Source organism: Emys orbicularis, chromosome 4 (genome assembly GCF_028017835.1).
Source record: "Emys orbicularis isolate rEmyOrb1 chromosome 4, rEmyOrb1.hap1, whole genome shotgun sequence".
Classification (NCBI taxonomy): domain Eukaryota; kingdom Metazoa; phylum Chordata; order Testudines; family Emydidae; genus Emys; species Emys orbicularis.
The window spans coordinates 120,928,541-120,943,406 of record NC_088686.1 but is presented as its reverse complement, the minus strand read 5'-3'; the positions used below and the strand labels follow the sequence as shown (position 1 = coordinate 120,943,406).

At 46.6% G+C, this 14,866-nt stretch overlaps 1 protein-coding gene across 1 annotated transcript in view; it reads right to left on the bottom strand.

Annotated features, from left to right (window-relative positions):
- SERGEF (secretion regulating guanine nucleotide exchange factor) overlaps window positions 1-14,390 on the bottom strand; it is a 291,127-nt gene extending 276,737 nt beyond the window's left edge. The window contains exons 1-2 of the mRNA XM_065403356.1: window positions 14,361-14,390; window positions 644-782 (exon numbers count right to left, since the gene is read on the bottom strand). Coding sequence (XP_065259428.1) covers window positions 644-782; window positions 14,361-14,390 — 169 coding nt within the window. The remainder of the gene's footprint in view (window positions 1-643; window positions 783-14,360) is intronic.
- Window positions 14,391-14,866: the final 476 nt, after the last annotated feature.

Here is a 14,866-nt window from a genome sequence, read left to right as displayed (position 1 = left end):
AAACAGAATCATACACACATTGTGATCCTGCAATAAATTAGCACTGCGTGCATAGGCCTTATCTTCTCAAGATAAAAGTATATATCTTTAACAAATTAAAAATACACTTTTCTTTCTTGTGTAGACACAGCCATAGAGAATGTGACTGCCAAGGGAGATGATTTTAACATTAACATTGCTCCCTCTCAGTGTTTCAGAGTGAAGTCTTTCATCCTATTCACTTTCTCCTTCATATCCTTCCTACTTCCTAAGTAGCCATTATTTATGGTAGAACTTTCCAATCAGGGGTTTGGACACCACTTAAGGTAAGGAATAACCTACCTTTTCAAAGTGAAATATCCTCTCTTCCCCACAAAAGTAATGAACCCTCTTGCATAATAAGCAGGTAGAACAGGCTAAGAAATAATTATCACATAATCATAAAATGACCATTAGAGGCAACTGAAATAACATAACTCCTCTCCAGAACAATTCAATTCATTGGCAGCAAATAACTTTTCCGCTTTGCAATTAGAATTGGCACTTGCTAGAAACTGCAATCCACACATAGGTGGCAGCACAGCACCGAGCGATGCCCAGCAAGAAGATTCTCATTCAGAAACATGCCAGTCCTTGCATTGCACGTCATGTGAATGTCTGTTACCAGTAATAACTGCAGAGTGTCCTCCTCCTCCAGCAATGCTCTTAATGTTTTGATGTTTGCAGGAAAAATCTTTCAGAGACTGAGGCAACAGCACATCCTCTTTATGACCAAGGCCGAGCTGCCCATAGCTGTTTGCACCCTTTAAACACATACAGAAAAATAAAAATATGAAAGAGCTTTATTAATAAAGCAATTTATTAGCCTTTAATTAGAAATGGGTTTATTTAGGGTTTGCAAAAACTCAACTTGTCCGTATTTTGTTATGCAGAACTTAGAACACAGATACCTCGGATCTTAGGCCCATTATAAGCAAACCCTTAAAAATTACTGAGCAGGCATCAGAAAGTGCAAGTTCAACATGCTTTTGTCATTAAACATCAGCCACTTTTATCCACTAGTACAGGGGTAGGCAACCTATGGCATGTGTGCCGAAGGCAGCACACAAGCTGATTTTCCCGGGTCCTGGCCACCGGTCCGGGGGGGCTCTGCATTTTAATTTAATTTTAAATGAAGCTTCTTAAACATTTTAAAAACCTTATTTACTTTACATACAACAATACTTTAGTTATATATTATAGACTTATAGAAAGAGACCTTCTAAAAACATTTAAATGTATTACTGGCATGCGAAACCTTAAATTAGAGTGAATATATGAAGACTCAGCACATCACTTCTGAAAGGTTGCCGAACCCTGCACTAGTACTTAAGACTTCACAAGTTTGCAGTGCTGCTGAAAGAGATGAATACTGCATGTATAATATTATACACTTTAAGAGCGGTATTTCATTCAAGGAGCAGCAGGTCCACCTAAGCACTTTGCAAAGTTTGTTGGCACCTCCATTTTTAAATCTTGCAGTCTTACATGAATTTTGTTGAGGAAATTTTTTAAAAAGGAGGGGGTACTGATTAGAAGTAAAGAGATGGTATTACCATTGCACATACAGTATTTGTGAGACCATTCCTGAAATATTGTGTCCACTTCTGGTGTCCACTCTTTAAAAAGGATGTTGACAAATTGATAAAGGTTCAGAAAAAACCTACAAGAAGGATTTTAGGTCTAGAAAACCTGCATTTACAGTGAGAGACTAACCATCGATAGAGCCCTGCAAATCTGCAGCTATCCACTTTGTGGATGGGGATATCCGCGGACCATGTTTGCAGATCGCGGATGGATGCAGATCCAAATTTTATATCTAGAGCCCTGCAAATCTGCGGATATCTGCTTTATATCATGTTTGCAGATCGCGGCTCAAATTTTGTACCCGCACAGGGCTCTAACGATCAATCTATTTTGTTTATTCAAGAGAGGGTTAAGAGGTGACTCGATCATAGTCTGTAAGTATCTACATCGGGACAATATTTCTGAAGTAGAAATTCTTTAATCTAGCAGACAAAGGCATAACACGATCCAATAGCTGGAAAGTGAAGCTAGACAAATTCAGACTACAATTTGCAAGATGCAATATTTTCACAGCAGTTATGTACTTGATGCGGGAATCATTTGGTGAAATTCTATGTCCTGCATCATGCAACAGGTCAAACTAGAATTACATGATGGTCCCATCTGATTTTAAAATCTATTAAATAGTTTAATTTTTCTCCCCTGTAACCTGAAATATTATTAGAATCAGATTATAATTTCCTAAGACTATTTGCACTGGGTAAAGTAGAAGCCTGAGTGAGCAAATGGATTGAGACAAAGTGGCAATTGCTGTATTATGCATAATATTTAAAAGATGCATGGCAATGCCTACTGTATGCATGTAAAACTGTAGCAGATACACATAGGACCTGTTATAAACCACAAACATAGGGATAAAAGTTACTATGCAAAAGTGTAAGAGACCCATTAATAAACTACTAGGTATTAAAGAATATAAAAATGTGAAGTGCCTAACTGCTGGCGTACACATGCAGGATTCTCCATAACTAGTACTCATATAAAAATATTTGCAATTGCAATCCATACAGAATCCATATTTATCACAGAAATCACGACATCTGCCATGATGCATCTTAAGCAAGGGAACGCCTCTTTTTAGAGAAATACAGTATGTAATGCAGAATGTTGTACAGTACAGTACAGGAACTGATTTCCAGAGCTGCTGAGCAAGGTTTATACTACATTTTAAATCATGGGAGGGTTTAAGTTCACAACTTCAGATGCAGAAAAATAAGGTAGTCAGCATCACTGATGCAGTCCATAAAGCTGTGGGCAGTCAATTCTTAAGTACTTATGTTGCCCTCAGTACCATAGTTACTGAGCGCCTCACTCCCCTTCCTGAATTTTAGTCTCACACCATCCCTATGAGGTAAAAAGTATTATCCCCATTTTACAAATGCAGAACTGAGGCAAAAAATAGATTAAGTGATCTGCCCAAGATCACATGGCAAGTCTGTGGCTAAGCCAGAAACTGAATCTAGGGGTATGTCTACACCCAGCCGCTAGTTCGGCGGCTGGCAATCGAAGTTCTGGGTTCGACTTATCGCGTCTTGTCTGGACGCGATAAGTCGAACCAGGAAGTGCTCGCCGTCGACTGCGGTACTCCAGCTAGACGAGAGGAGTACCGCGGAGTCGACGAGGGAGCCTGCCTGCCGCGTGTGGACCGAAGTAAGATCGAACTAAGGTACTTCGAACTTCAGCTACGTTATTCACGTAGCTGAAGTTGCGTACCTCAGTTCGATTTGGGGGGTGAGTGTAGACCAAGCCTAGGACTCCTCAGTCCCAGTCCAGTGCTCTATCCATTACTAAACCATCCTTCCCACCATGCAGTAGCAAATCAATTCCAGTGCAGCTTCTCATTCAAACAACATGGACTGTCATAAGGAAAACTATGAATTGTCTGCACTGTGGTACCATACATAGTATAAATGGCCACCACTCTCACTAGTTTACCAAATAAGTCCCTAAGCGGAGACCTTCTGTGAACATCTGGCTGATTATTTAAAAAAACAGCTATCCCATTTCTCTATGCCAAAATTTGCTTATTTTTTGCATGCATCTGTTTCCTTATTATACAAACCCTCAACCCACAGTGATATGAATGGCATAAGCTGTGTTCTTTTTATGCAGCCCTGGGCTTGTCAAATATTCCTCAGAAAAGCTGCTGAATATTTCCAAATTCCTTTTTATAATTGTACAAATAAAATGTATCCCTGGCTAACTAAGGCCTGGTCTACACTACGAGTTTAGGTCGAATTTAGCAGCGTTAAATCGAATTAAGCCTGGACACGTCCACACGACGAAGCCCTTTTTTTCAACTTAAAGGGCCCTTTAAACCGGTTTCTTTACTCCACCTCCGACGAGGGGATTAGCGCTAAAATCGGCCTTTGCGGGTCGGATTTGGGGTAGTGTGGACGGAATTCGACGTTATTGGCCTCCGGGAGTTATCCCACAGTGCTTCATTGTGACCGCTCTGGACAGCACTCTCAACTCAGATGCACTGACCAGGTAGACAGGAAAAGCCCCGCGAACTTTTGAATTTCATTTCCTGTTTGCCCAGCGTGCAGAACACAGGTGACCACGCAGAGCTCATCAGCACAGGTAACCATGATGGAGTCCCAGGATCGCAAAAGAGCTCCAGCATGGACAGAACGGGAGGTACGGGATCTGCTCGCCATATGGGGAGATGAATCAGTGCTAGCTGAACTCCGTAGCAGTAAACGAAATGGCAAAATATTAGAAAAAGTCTCAAAGGCCATGAAGGACAGAGGCCATAACAGGGACGCACAGCAGTGCCGCGTGAAAATTAAGGAGCTAAGGCAAGCCTACCACAAAGCCAGAGAGGCAAACAGAAGGTCCAGGGCAGAGCCGCAAACATGCCGCTTCTACGCGGAGCTGCATGCCATGCTAGGGGGTGCAGCCACCGCTACCCGAACCGTATGCTTTGACTCCATCAATGGAGAATCACGCAACAGGGAAGCGGGTTCGGGGTACGAGGAAGATGATGATGAAGACAATGAAGATAGCTCACAGCAAGGAAGCGGAGAAACCGGTTTCCCCAACAGCCAGGATATGTTTATCACCCTGGACCTGGAACCAGTAAACCCCGAACTCACCCAAGGCGTGCTCCCAGACCCTGAGGGCACACAAGGGACCTCTGGTGAGTGTACCTTTGTAAATATTACACATGGTTTAAAAGCAAGCATGTTTAATGATTAATGATTAATTTGCCCTGGCAATCACGGCCAGTACAGCTACTGGAAAAGTCTGTTAACGTGTATGGGGATGGAGCGGAAATCCTCCAGGGACATCTCCAGAAAGCTCTCCTTCATGTACTCCCAAAGCCGTTGCAAAAGGTTTCAGGGGAGGGCTGCCTTATCCCGTCCGCCATGGTAGGACACTTTACCACGCCAGGCCAGTAGCACGTAATCTGGAATCATTGCATAACAAAGCATGGCAGCGTATGGTCCCGGTGTTTGCTGGCATGCAGACAACATCCATTCCTTATCTCCCTTTGTTATCCTCAGGAGAGTGATATCATTCACGGTCACCTGGTTGAAATGGGGTGATTTTATTAAGGGGACATTCAGAGGTGCCCATTCCTGCTCGGCTGAACAGAAATGTTCCCCGCTGTTAGCCACGCGGTAGGGGGTAGGGGTGAAGTGGTCATCCCAGAGAATTGGGGGGGGGGGGAAGTTTGGTTTGTGCTGCATGTTAACCCGGAAACCGCAGCCCTTCCTTTTACATTGCAAACCCATTTTAAATGGCCAACCCAATGGGTGCTTGGTATGGGAAATGAGGGCGCTACTGTTTGAAACCATTCCCACACGTTAAGAAAGTTAAAAAAGCCAAAAGACTGTGGCTTACCATGGCTGCCTGCAAGCCGAAATCTGTTGCCTGGCACTGCATGAGTGATCTCTCACACCAAACCGGCTGGCCCTCAATATAAGAGGAAAAATGCGACCTTGTAACGAAAGCACATGTGCTGTGTAATATGAACAGCAAAATTTAACGTGAAAGAGTGTACCCATTGTTCTCTAAAATGTGTCTTTTTTAACCACCTCTCCCTTCTCCTCCACCACCTGCAAATATTTCTCCTTCACAGAGGCTAGTGAAGATTAGAAGGAGAAAATGGCGGACTCGGGATGATATGTTCTCGGAGCTCCAGATGTCCTCCCACGCTGACAGAGCACAGCAGAATGCGTGGAGGCAGTCAATGTCAGAGTGCAAAAAAGCACAATATGAACGAGAGGAGAGGTGGCAGGCTGAATCGCGGGCTGAAGAGAGCAAGTGGCGGGCTGAAGAGGATAGGTGGCGTCAGCTTGCTGACAGAAGGCAAGAGTCAATGCTCCGGCTGCTGGTTGAGCTGCAGGAAAGGCAGCAGGAGCAGAGACCGCCGCTACAGCCCCTGTGTAACCAACAGCCCTCCTCCCCAAGTCCCATTGCCTCCTCACCCAGATGCCCAAGAACGCGGTGGGGGGGCCTCCGGCCACCCAGCCACTCCACCCCAGATGATTGCCCAAGCATCAGAAGGCTGGCCTTCAATAAGAGTTAAAGTTTTAAAGTTTTAAACTGCAGTGTGTCCTTGTCCTTCCCTCCTCTCCCACCCCACCCAGTGCTTCCCTCCTCCCCCACCTTGGCAGTTATCCCCCTAGTTGTGTGATGAATTAATAAAGAATGCATGAATGTGAAGTAACAATGACTTTATTGCCTCTGCAAGCGGTGCTCGAAGGGGGGAGGGGAGGGTGGTTGGCTTACAGGGAAGTAGAGTGAACCGGGGGGGGGGGGGGGGCAGAGGGTTCATCAAGGAGAAACAAACAGAAGTTTCACACCGTAGCCTGGCCAGTCACAAAACTCATTTTCAAAGCTTCTCTGATGCACACCGCGCCCTGCTGTACTCTTCTAACCGCCCTGGTGTCTGGCTGCGCGTAATCAGCGGCCAGGCGATTTGCCTCAACCTCCCACCCCGCCATAAATGTCTCCCCCTTACTCTCACAGATATTGTGGAGCGCACAGCAAGCAGCAATAACAATTGGAATATTGGCTTCGCTGAGGTCTATCCGAGTCAGTAAACTGCGCCAGCGCGCTTTTAAACGTCCAAATGCACATTCCACCACCATTTGGCACTTGCTCAGCCTATAGTTGAACAGGTCCTGACTCCTGTCCAGGCTGCCTGTGTACGGCTTCATGAGCCATGGCATTAAGGGGTAGGCTGGGTCCCCAAGGATAACGATAGGCATTTCAACATCCCCAACGGTTATTTTCTGGTCCGGGAAGAAAGTCCCTTCCTCCAGCTTTTGAAACAGACCAGAGTTCCTGAAGACGCAAGCATCATATACCTTTCCCGGCCATCCCACGTTGATGTTAGTGAAACGTCCCTTGTGATCCACCAGGGCTTGCAGCAGCATTGAAAAGTACCCCTTGCGGTTTATGTACTCAGTGGCTTGGTGCTCCGGTGACAAGATAGGGATATGGGTTCCGTCTATCGCCCCACCACAGTTTGGGAATCCCATTGCAGCAAAGCCATCCACTATGACCTGCACGTTTCCCAGAGTCACTACCCTTGATATCAGCAGGTCTTTGATTGCGTTGGCTACTTGGATCACAGCAGCCCCCACAGTAGATTTGCCCACTCCAAATTGATTCCCGACTGACCGGTAGCTGTCTGGCGTTGCAAGCTTCCACAGGGCTATCGCCACTCGCTTCTCAACTGTGAGGGCTGCTCTCATCCTGGTATTCTGGCGCTTCAGGGCAGGGGAAAGCAAGTCACAAAGTTCCATGAAAGTGCCCTTACGCATGCGAAAGTTTTGCAGCCACTGGGAATCGTCCCACACCTGCAACACGATGCGGTCCCACCAGTCTGTGCTTGTTTCCCGGGCCCAGAATCGGCGTTCCACGGCATGAACCTGCCCCAGTAACACCATGATTTGCACATTGCTGGGGCCTGTACTTTGTGAGAGGTCTATGTCCATGTCAATTTCCTCATCACTCTTGTCGCCACACTGCAATCGCTGCAATCGCCTCCTCGCCTGGTTTTGCTTTGGCATGTTCTGGCTCTGCATATACTCCAGGACAATGCGCGTGGCGTTCATAGTGCTCATAATTGCCGCGGTGATCTGAGCAGGCTCCATGATCCCAGTGCTATGGCGTCTGGGCTGAAAAAAGGCGCAAAACTATTGTCTGACGGAGGGAGGGAGGGAGGGGCGAGTGACAACATGGCTTACAGGGAATTAAAATCAACAAAGGTGGCTGTGCATCAGGGAGAAACAGAAACAACTGTCACACAGAATGGCCCCCCCAAATATTGAACTCAAAACCCTGGGTTTAGCAGGCTGTTGATTTCACGGAGGGAGGGGGAAGCAAATGAATACCGAACAAATCTGGTCCATCTATTTTTTACATCTTAAGCTGGCAGCAGACGGTGCAGCATGACTGATAGCCATCGCCATCTTCTGGGTGCTTGGCAGAAAATGCTGTACTACAACTGCTAGCCATCATCGTCAAGACGGTTCAATAGGCCAGGAGACAAAACATGTCTGCCCAGGTGCCTCTGATTGAACTCACTGAGGAATATGACGATGACAGATACCAGTCGTAATACACCATCCACTGCCAAAAGGCAAGGAGCTGCTGCTGTGTAGCAATGCAGCCCCATGTCTACCAGCACCCAGATAGCCGATGACGGCTACCAGTCATACTGCACCGTCTCCTGCCAAAAGGCAATTAGCTGCTGCTGTGTAGCAACGCAGTACCACGTCTGCCGGCACCCAGATGACATATGGTGACGGTGAGCTGAGCTGAGCTGAGTGGACTCCATGCTTGCCGTGGTATGTTGTCTGCACAGGTAACCCAGGTAACCAAGGTAAAAATCAACAAAGGTGGCTGTGCATCAGGGAGAAACACAAACAACTGTCACACAGAATGGCCCCCCCAAAGATTGAACTCAAAACCTGGGTTTAGCAGGCCGTTGATTTCACGGAGGGAGGGGGAAGCAAATGAATACAGAACAAATCTGGTCCATCTATTTTTTACATCTTAAGCTGGCAGCAGACAGTGCAGCATGACTGATAGCCATCGCCATCTTCTGGGTGCTTGGCAGAAAATGCTGTACTACAACTGCTAGCCATCATCGTCAAGACGGTTCAATAGGCCAGGAGACATAACATGTCTGCCCAGGTGCCTCTGATCGAACTCACTGAGGAATATGACGATGACGGATATCAATCGTAATACACCATCTACTGCCAAAAGGCAAGGAGCTGCTGCTGTGTAGCAATGCAGTACCACGTCTGCCGGCACCCAGACGACATATGGTGATGCTGAGCTGAGCGGGCTCCATGCTTGCCGTGGTATGTTGTATGCACAGGTAACCCAGGTAAAAAGGCGCGAATCAATTGTCTGCCGTTGCTCTGACAGAAGGGGAGGGGCCTGACGACATGTACCCAGAACCCCCCGCGACACTGTTTTTGCATCATCAGGCATTGGGATCTCAACCCAGAATTCCAATGGGCAGCGGAGACTGCGGGATAGCTACCCACAGTGCAACGCTCTGGAAGTCGACGCTAGCCTCGGTACTGTGGACGCGGTCTGCCGACTTAATGCATTTAGAGCATTTTATGTGGGGACACACACAATCGACTGTATAAAACCGATTTCTATAAAACCGGCTTCTATAAATTTGACCTAATTTTGTAGTGTAGACATACCCTAAGAAAATTTGGCAAAATAATTTTAGGCACTTTGAGCCAAATTCACTACTGATGTATGCTAGTACAACTACGATGCTATTGATGGAATTGTGCCTGAATATATCAGTGCTGACTTTAGCCCAGTGTGCCTACTAAAGAATGGGTAAGGCTTTTTAGTGTTAAAATTATGCATGTAATAATTATGCTAATAAATGTAACCACCCTCCGCTAAGTTTTCATTAATGTAGATGTTCTCTCAGCATAACACCCCCAAAATGAAGTAAGAAGCACATGCTGTCTCATTTGGAACTTGGAACAGGTGAAATGGAAACACTTGTCTCTCATTAGTCAGCTCTTTTAACTCAGAGAGGGCATAAAGAGAAGCTACTGGTATATTTATAAGCTAAAACCAAGCCAGATAAATGAATAGCACAAAGTAACCACTGAAAATAAAATATGGGAAGTCTTAAAATGTCTTTGAGGCTTCTCAACAGCACTAGTTGATAGTCAGATCAGCCAGACTCATGGACTGCTATCAACAACAATTCCAATAGCACATTTACTTGCCTTCAACAACATTCTTAGCAAAAACCTGTTACTGGGTGTTGGTGACCTCAGACCCAAAATTACTGCCCCCAAGCAGAAATTAATCATTAGGATTTTTCACTGGCCCTTTTCCACCTCAAATCCCCTGCCTCATCTGGGTTCTTTCTCTCTCCCACACTGGTTATGGAGCACCTGATGTTGTAGGGATTTTAAAGAAGGTACTAACAGTGATTCCCCCAAGTGACAGTGACCCCCTCATAATTTGTCCCCCACACTTTAAAATCCAACAGTTTCACCAAGTACAAAAATCTCTTGGGTCTTCTGTTAACACTTGTAAGCTACTGTCTGTAGAAACCATTGATTGTATCTATCCTGTGAAAGATACTTTATTACTATGTAAAACTTACAAACAAGTTAATTGACTTTGTTCTTGAAGTAATTGATACAATGTAAACAAACACTATAAGCCGTTAAGTGACTTTCACTTCATTGTAATAGCAACGGCTCCTAGGACAGACCCCCCACCCTCTGTGATTAAAGGGCCGGGAGACTCAAATGAATTAGCACACACCCCGAAAGTGGTGGAGACAGTAAATTAAAATATGGTTAAGATATGAAATGTATGCTGATGAATGCTTGATATACATGAATGGTTAGGGAGGTGCCAGCCTAGAAAGGAAGTATCCATCGGCCGAAGAATGTGTCAAGTGGATGACCAGACAACCCCCGGAGGGTAAACTGGGATCCACCCCATCACCTGGAAGGATGAGAAACACAAACTTTGGACAGTTTGGAGCCACCAGGAATGTTCCCAAGAATGTGCCATCTGCTGATTGAGTCAGCAACAGCAAAATGAAACAGCTCCCATAGACAAACATAGGAATTAATTCCTATAAGAATGGACTCTCAAGACTGATGACTTTGAGTCTCTGGTTCTGCTGCCAACCTCCAGGAGCATCAGGTGCATCTAACACAGACTCGGCTCCATCCTCATGACCAAGATACCTGGCCAGTAACTTGGCATGAGCAACTTCTAGGCTGGTAACTATAACACCTATACAGAACTTAAATAAATAATTGTGTAAATGAATCTCTCTCTATATATGTGTGTGTGTGTGTATAAGGAATAAGTAGTGATAGGAATAAGTAGTCAAACAATGTTGTTTACTTTTATCTTTTGCTTTACCATTATATTTACAATAAATGTGGCATCTTTGCCTTATCCCTCTTAATAAGTTCCTGCTGGGTTTTATTCTATTGGTATAACAATGTGTCTTAAAGAGAGATGGTATCAATTAATAAGAAATGAATGTAGCAAATTTTAAGACTGTATCACAAAAGGGCACTTGGATGGAGAGGTCAACGTTCATTTTAGGGATTTTTGGCTGCACTGCATGGCCTGCAACAAATTTCGAGATTCCAGCCCATTCGGAAGCTGGAAATTGGTGTTAATCACTCAATTATATATAGTACATATATCATCAGATGGTTTGGTGATTTATCACCACTCACTAACTGTACAACTCTTCTAGGAGGGAAACTTACATACTCACTGCAAGGAGTATAACACAATTAGATGCTGGGGGGGGAAAGGGCAAGGCAAGACAGCAGAAAGACAGAAGATGGATACCTTGGGCAGCTAGCAGCTTTCAGGATGGGGGAATAAGGTTTCCAGTTGCCTGAGGTGCCTATCTCCACTTATTCTTGCAAATTTGTATTATGATTATTTTTGACCAATATGGCTACTGCACACCAGAGTTTGTGGGTGAGAATCAGAGCAGGTAGGGGCAACTATAGCTATCCACACCATACCTCCGATGTCTCCTTTATGCACCACAGCTGAAATCCTGGTCCCATTGAAGTCAATGGCAAAACTCCTCTTGACTTCAAAGGGAAGGGGGAAACTTGTGCATAAACCATGCAGATATTTGAGCAGAATGCAGACTGACAAGTCAGCAGCTATGATCTTTTTGCATATGGGCCGTGGCATGCATAGCCCATTGGCTCCCTCTTCCACGGTGTAAAGGCCAAGGCACAATCAGCTACTAATGGATTATTTTTGGTGGATACCAGGTGATTGTATTATCATATGACACATTGCAATGGTACACTGCAGAGAGGGAGAGAGAGAGAACACATTTTCAGGTGTCCAGTCCCAGAAACCTTTAAATAGAGTTCTGAACAGACATGCCAAACCCACTTAAAAAACGCAGAAATTGGGCTTGTTTTTGGCTTAATTGGCTTGTGAATCACTTGTTGGTTAGTTTTTGGCTTGTAGCTGCTCTTTTTTTTTTTTTTTTTTGATCGGCTCCCAGCAAGCAGGGGCAAGCGGGGAGAGAGTCAGGGGTGCACAGCAGGCCCACCACAGTTCCAGACTGCACACTGGGGGGATCTAGTCACATAGAATGTTGGGATTCTTATGGATTGGCTTGTTTTGAAATGGGATTATCTTGATTTTTGGCTTATTGTGAAAGTCAGGGTGCTTATTTACTGTGTGAAAAATGGCAACCGTGATTCTGAACAGCAACCCCAATTTGGCCTTGAGTTGGTTAATTTCACGCTGCTAATGCTTAGCAAAGCTATAAAGTAGCAGAGATGGCACTGGAGTGTCAGCAGTCTCAGGCAGACATCACATTCCACTCACATTTATAAGGTGATCTTCACAACAATAAGAAACAGAAATTTGATTTCTTTTTTAAATAAAAGCTTAAATTCTGTAGACATTGATGGCATAGGACCCGACACTTGCCAGAGCAAACTCCTCTCTCAAACTCCCAGCAATGATTTTTTTCAACAACTTTGGACAGTAGCAGATCTCAAAATACACACAGCTGCTGAGATTCTCTCACACTGCTTGCGGGGGGGGGGGGCAGAGGCATAATGTAGAAATCTTTCAGAAAATATATTTTATTTCTGAACTTTTTCAAATGGGATCAGAAAGGGGAGGATCACAAAGATAAACATTAAAAAGGAAGCATAGAAGCACACAATCTGTTCTATGTGAAGATTAACAAGGTAGCTCCAGAAATCGAGAGAGCTTTAATACAACTGTTCCATGGCCTTTTGCTATTTATTTTTTAGCACTTTTATTCAGTGTGGCATGTTTGTATAAGGGAAGGCTTTGCTACACTCAAACATACAAATAGCAATGCCCATAATGTGTGCATTAGAATTGCATCAGGAGTAGCAAAAGCAAACCCACAGAGTTCAACAATGCAACACATAGGCATAGCCACACTCATCTTTAACGCAGGCAACCTGAGGAGACCACTGGACCCAGCGTACAATGTTCCCACTTGTTATAAATCTAGGGCTCGACCCTGCAATTGTGCACATGGGTGAACTGCTGTCCTTGCAAGGAGCCCTACCATAGGGGCTGGAACTAGGGGTGCTCCAGCACCCGCTGCCTTGTAGTAGTAACAACAACCCAAATACATGGTTTCTGCCTTCAGAACCCCTACTATAAAATAGTTCCAGCCCCAGTGATTTCACTGGGCCGGCAGCCTGCCCATGCACAGGGAGTGGCAGGCTGCATCCACGCTATGCCCTGTAATCTTCTTGGTCAGTCCCTCTATATTAAACACAACGGTGGCTGCAATCTGCTCAGTCTACTTTATGCAAGATAGTCGCAGCTCAAAGGAGTCCTGGAAAGTTAGCAGTTTCCCCCACCCCTCGGCTTTGCAGCCACAACTGATACAAGACTCCAGCAATGCCTCAGACCTGCCACAGCTCAGAACTCGCCACGGAGAGAATTCCCGGGCAGGGTGACCAGATATCCTGATTTTATAGGGACAGTCCCAATTTGGGTCTCTTTTTCTTATATAGGCTCCTATTACCCCCCCACCCCCGTCCCTATTTTTCACACTTGCTGTCTGGTCACCCTATTCCCGGGCATGGGCTTGTCTGTAGATTTTCTGTGAGAAGTTTGACAAATAAAAGGGCAGAAGGGGGTGAAACCCATTTACACCGTTCTGTCGTGACACCCAGGCGCTGCAGCTGCCCCGCTATTGCGTAGCGCAGCATTCGGGACACTCCGGCAGAGCTACTCGGCGCTCTGCCCAGCCCCGGGGGCGCGGCTAGCCCCCTTTCAGCCACAGCCCCCGTCCCAGAACTAATGATGCAGGGTCCCACGCCGGCCAGTGAGGGCCACGTCTGGGGCTTTATGAGGGGGACCCATTATCCCACCGGCAAAAGGCTCCGAAATCACGCTCAAGGTGCATCTGCACGCGACACACCACACAGCCCCTGCAGGCACAGAGGGCTACAGTCCGGCTCCCACTGGTGCGGGCGCAGGGCGGGGGGGTCTTTGCTCTTGCAGAGGGGCCATAATTTGGTTTTAGGGAAGAGGAAATTGCTGGGGCAGGTACAAGGGGGTGGGGGGGGAAGAGAATGGGAAGAAAATACCTTCCCAGCCTCCTGCTTCTTCCCCCTTTTCCCTGCACAGGAAGCAAACCCGCCCCCCTCCTCGCCCACGTGCCCCCGGCGGCAGCAGCCTCCCCTCCACCGCTCAGGGCGCCTGCCCCGGAGGCACCAACCTACCCAAGCAAACAGCGTCCGCGCCGCCTCCATGGGCCCAACCCGGCGGCCGCGCGCAGCCCAGCCCCTTCCCGCCTGCGCCGGGGCAGCGGCGGGCGGAGAGGACAGGGCGGGCCGTGGGCGGGGACCCTGTGACGGGAGGCGGTGCAGGGGAGCTTGGCTGGGCTGCGGGTAACTGGGCGCTCGCTACTCCCAGGGCCACGCGTGCTGCCCGCGCCGTGTAATTTCCGGAGCCAGCCTTCTCCGGACAGGCCTGTGCTCTCCCCGGGGGCTTTCCCCCTCACGTACACACAGATCCGTCACGCTGCAGCTACTAGCGACCAGGAGCCGCTTCACTACCCAGCTCCCATTCCTGCCCTGAGGCCTCTCTCGCCTGGGCACTGCGGGAAGCAGGAGAGTACGTGCTCTGTTAGTCTTTAAGGTGCCACCAGACTCCTTGTTGTTTACGTGCTCCTGTCATTCAAGACTAATATCAGGTATATGCCCAGGCCCTCTGAATGCAGGAGACA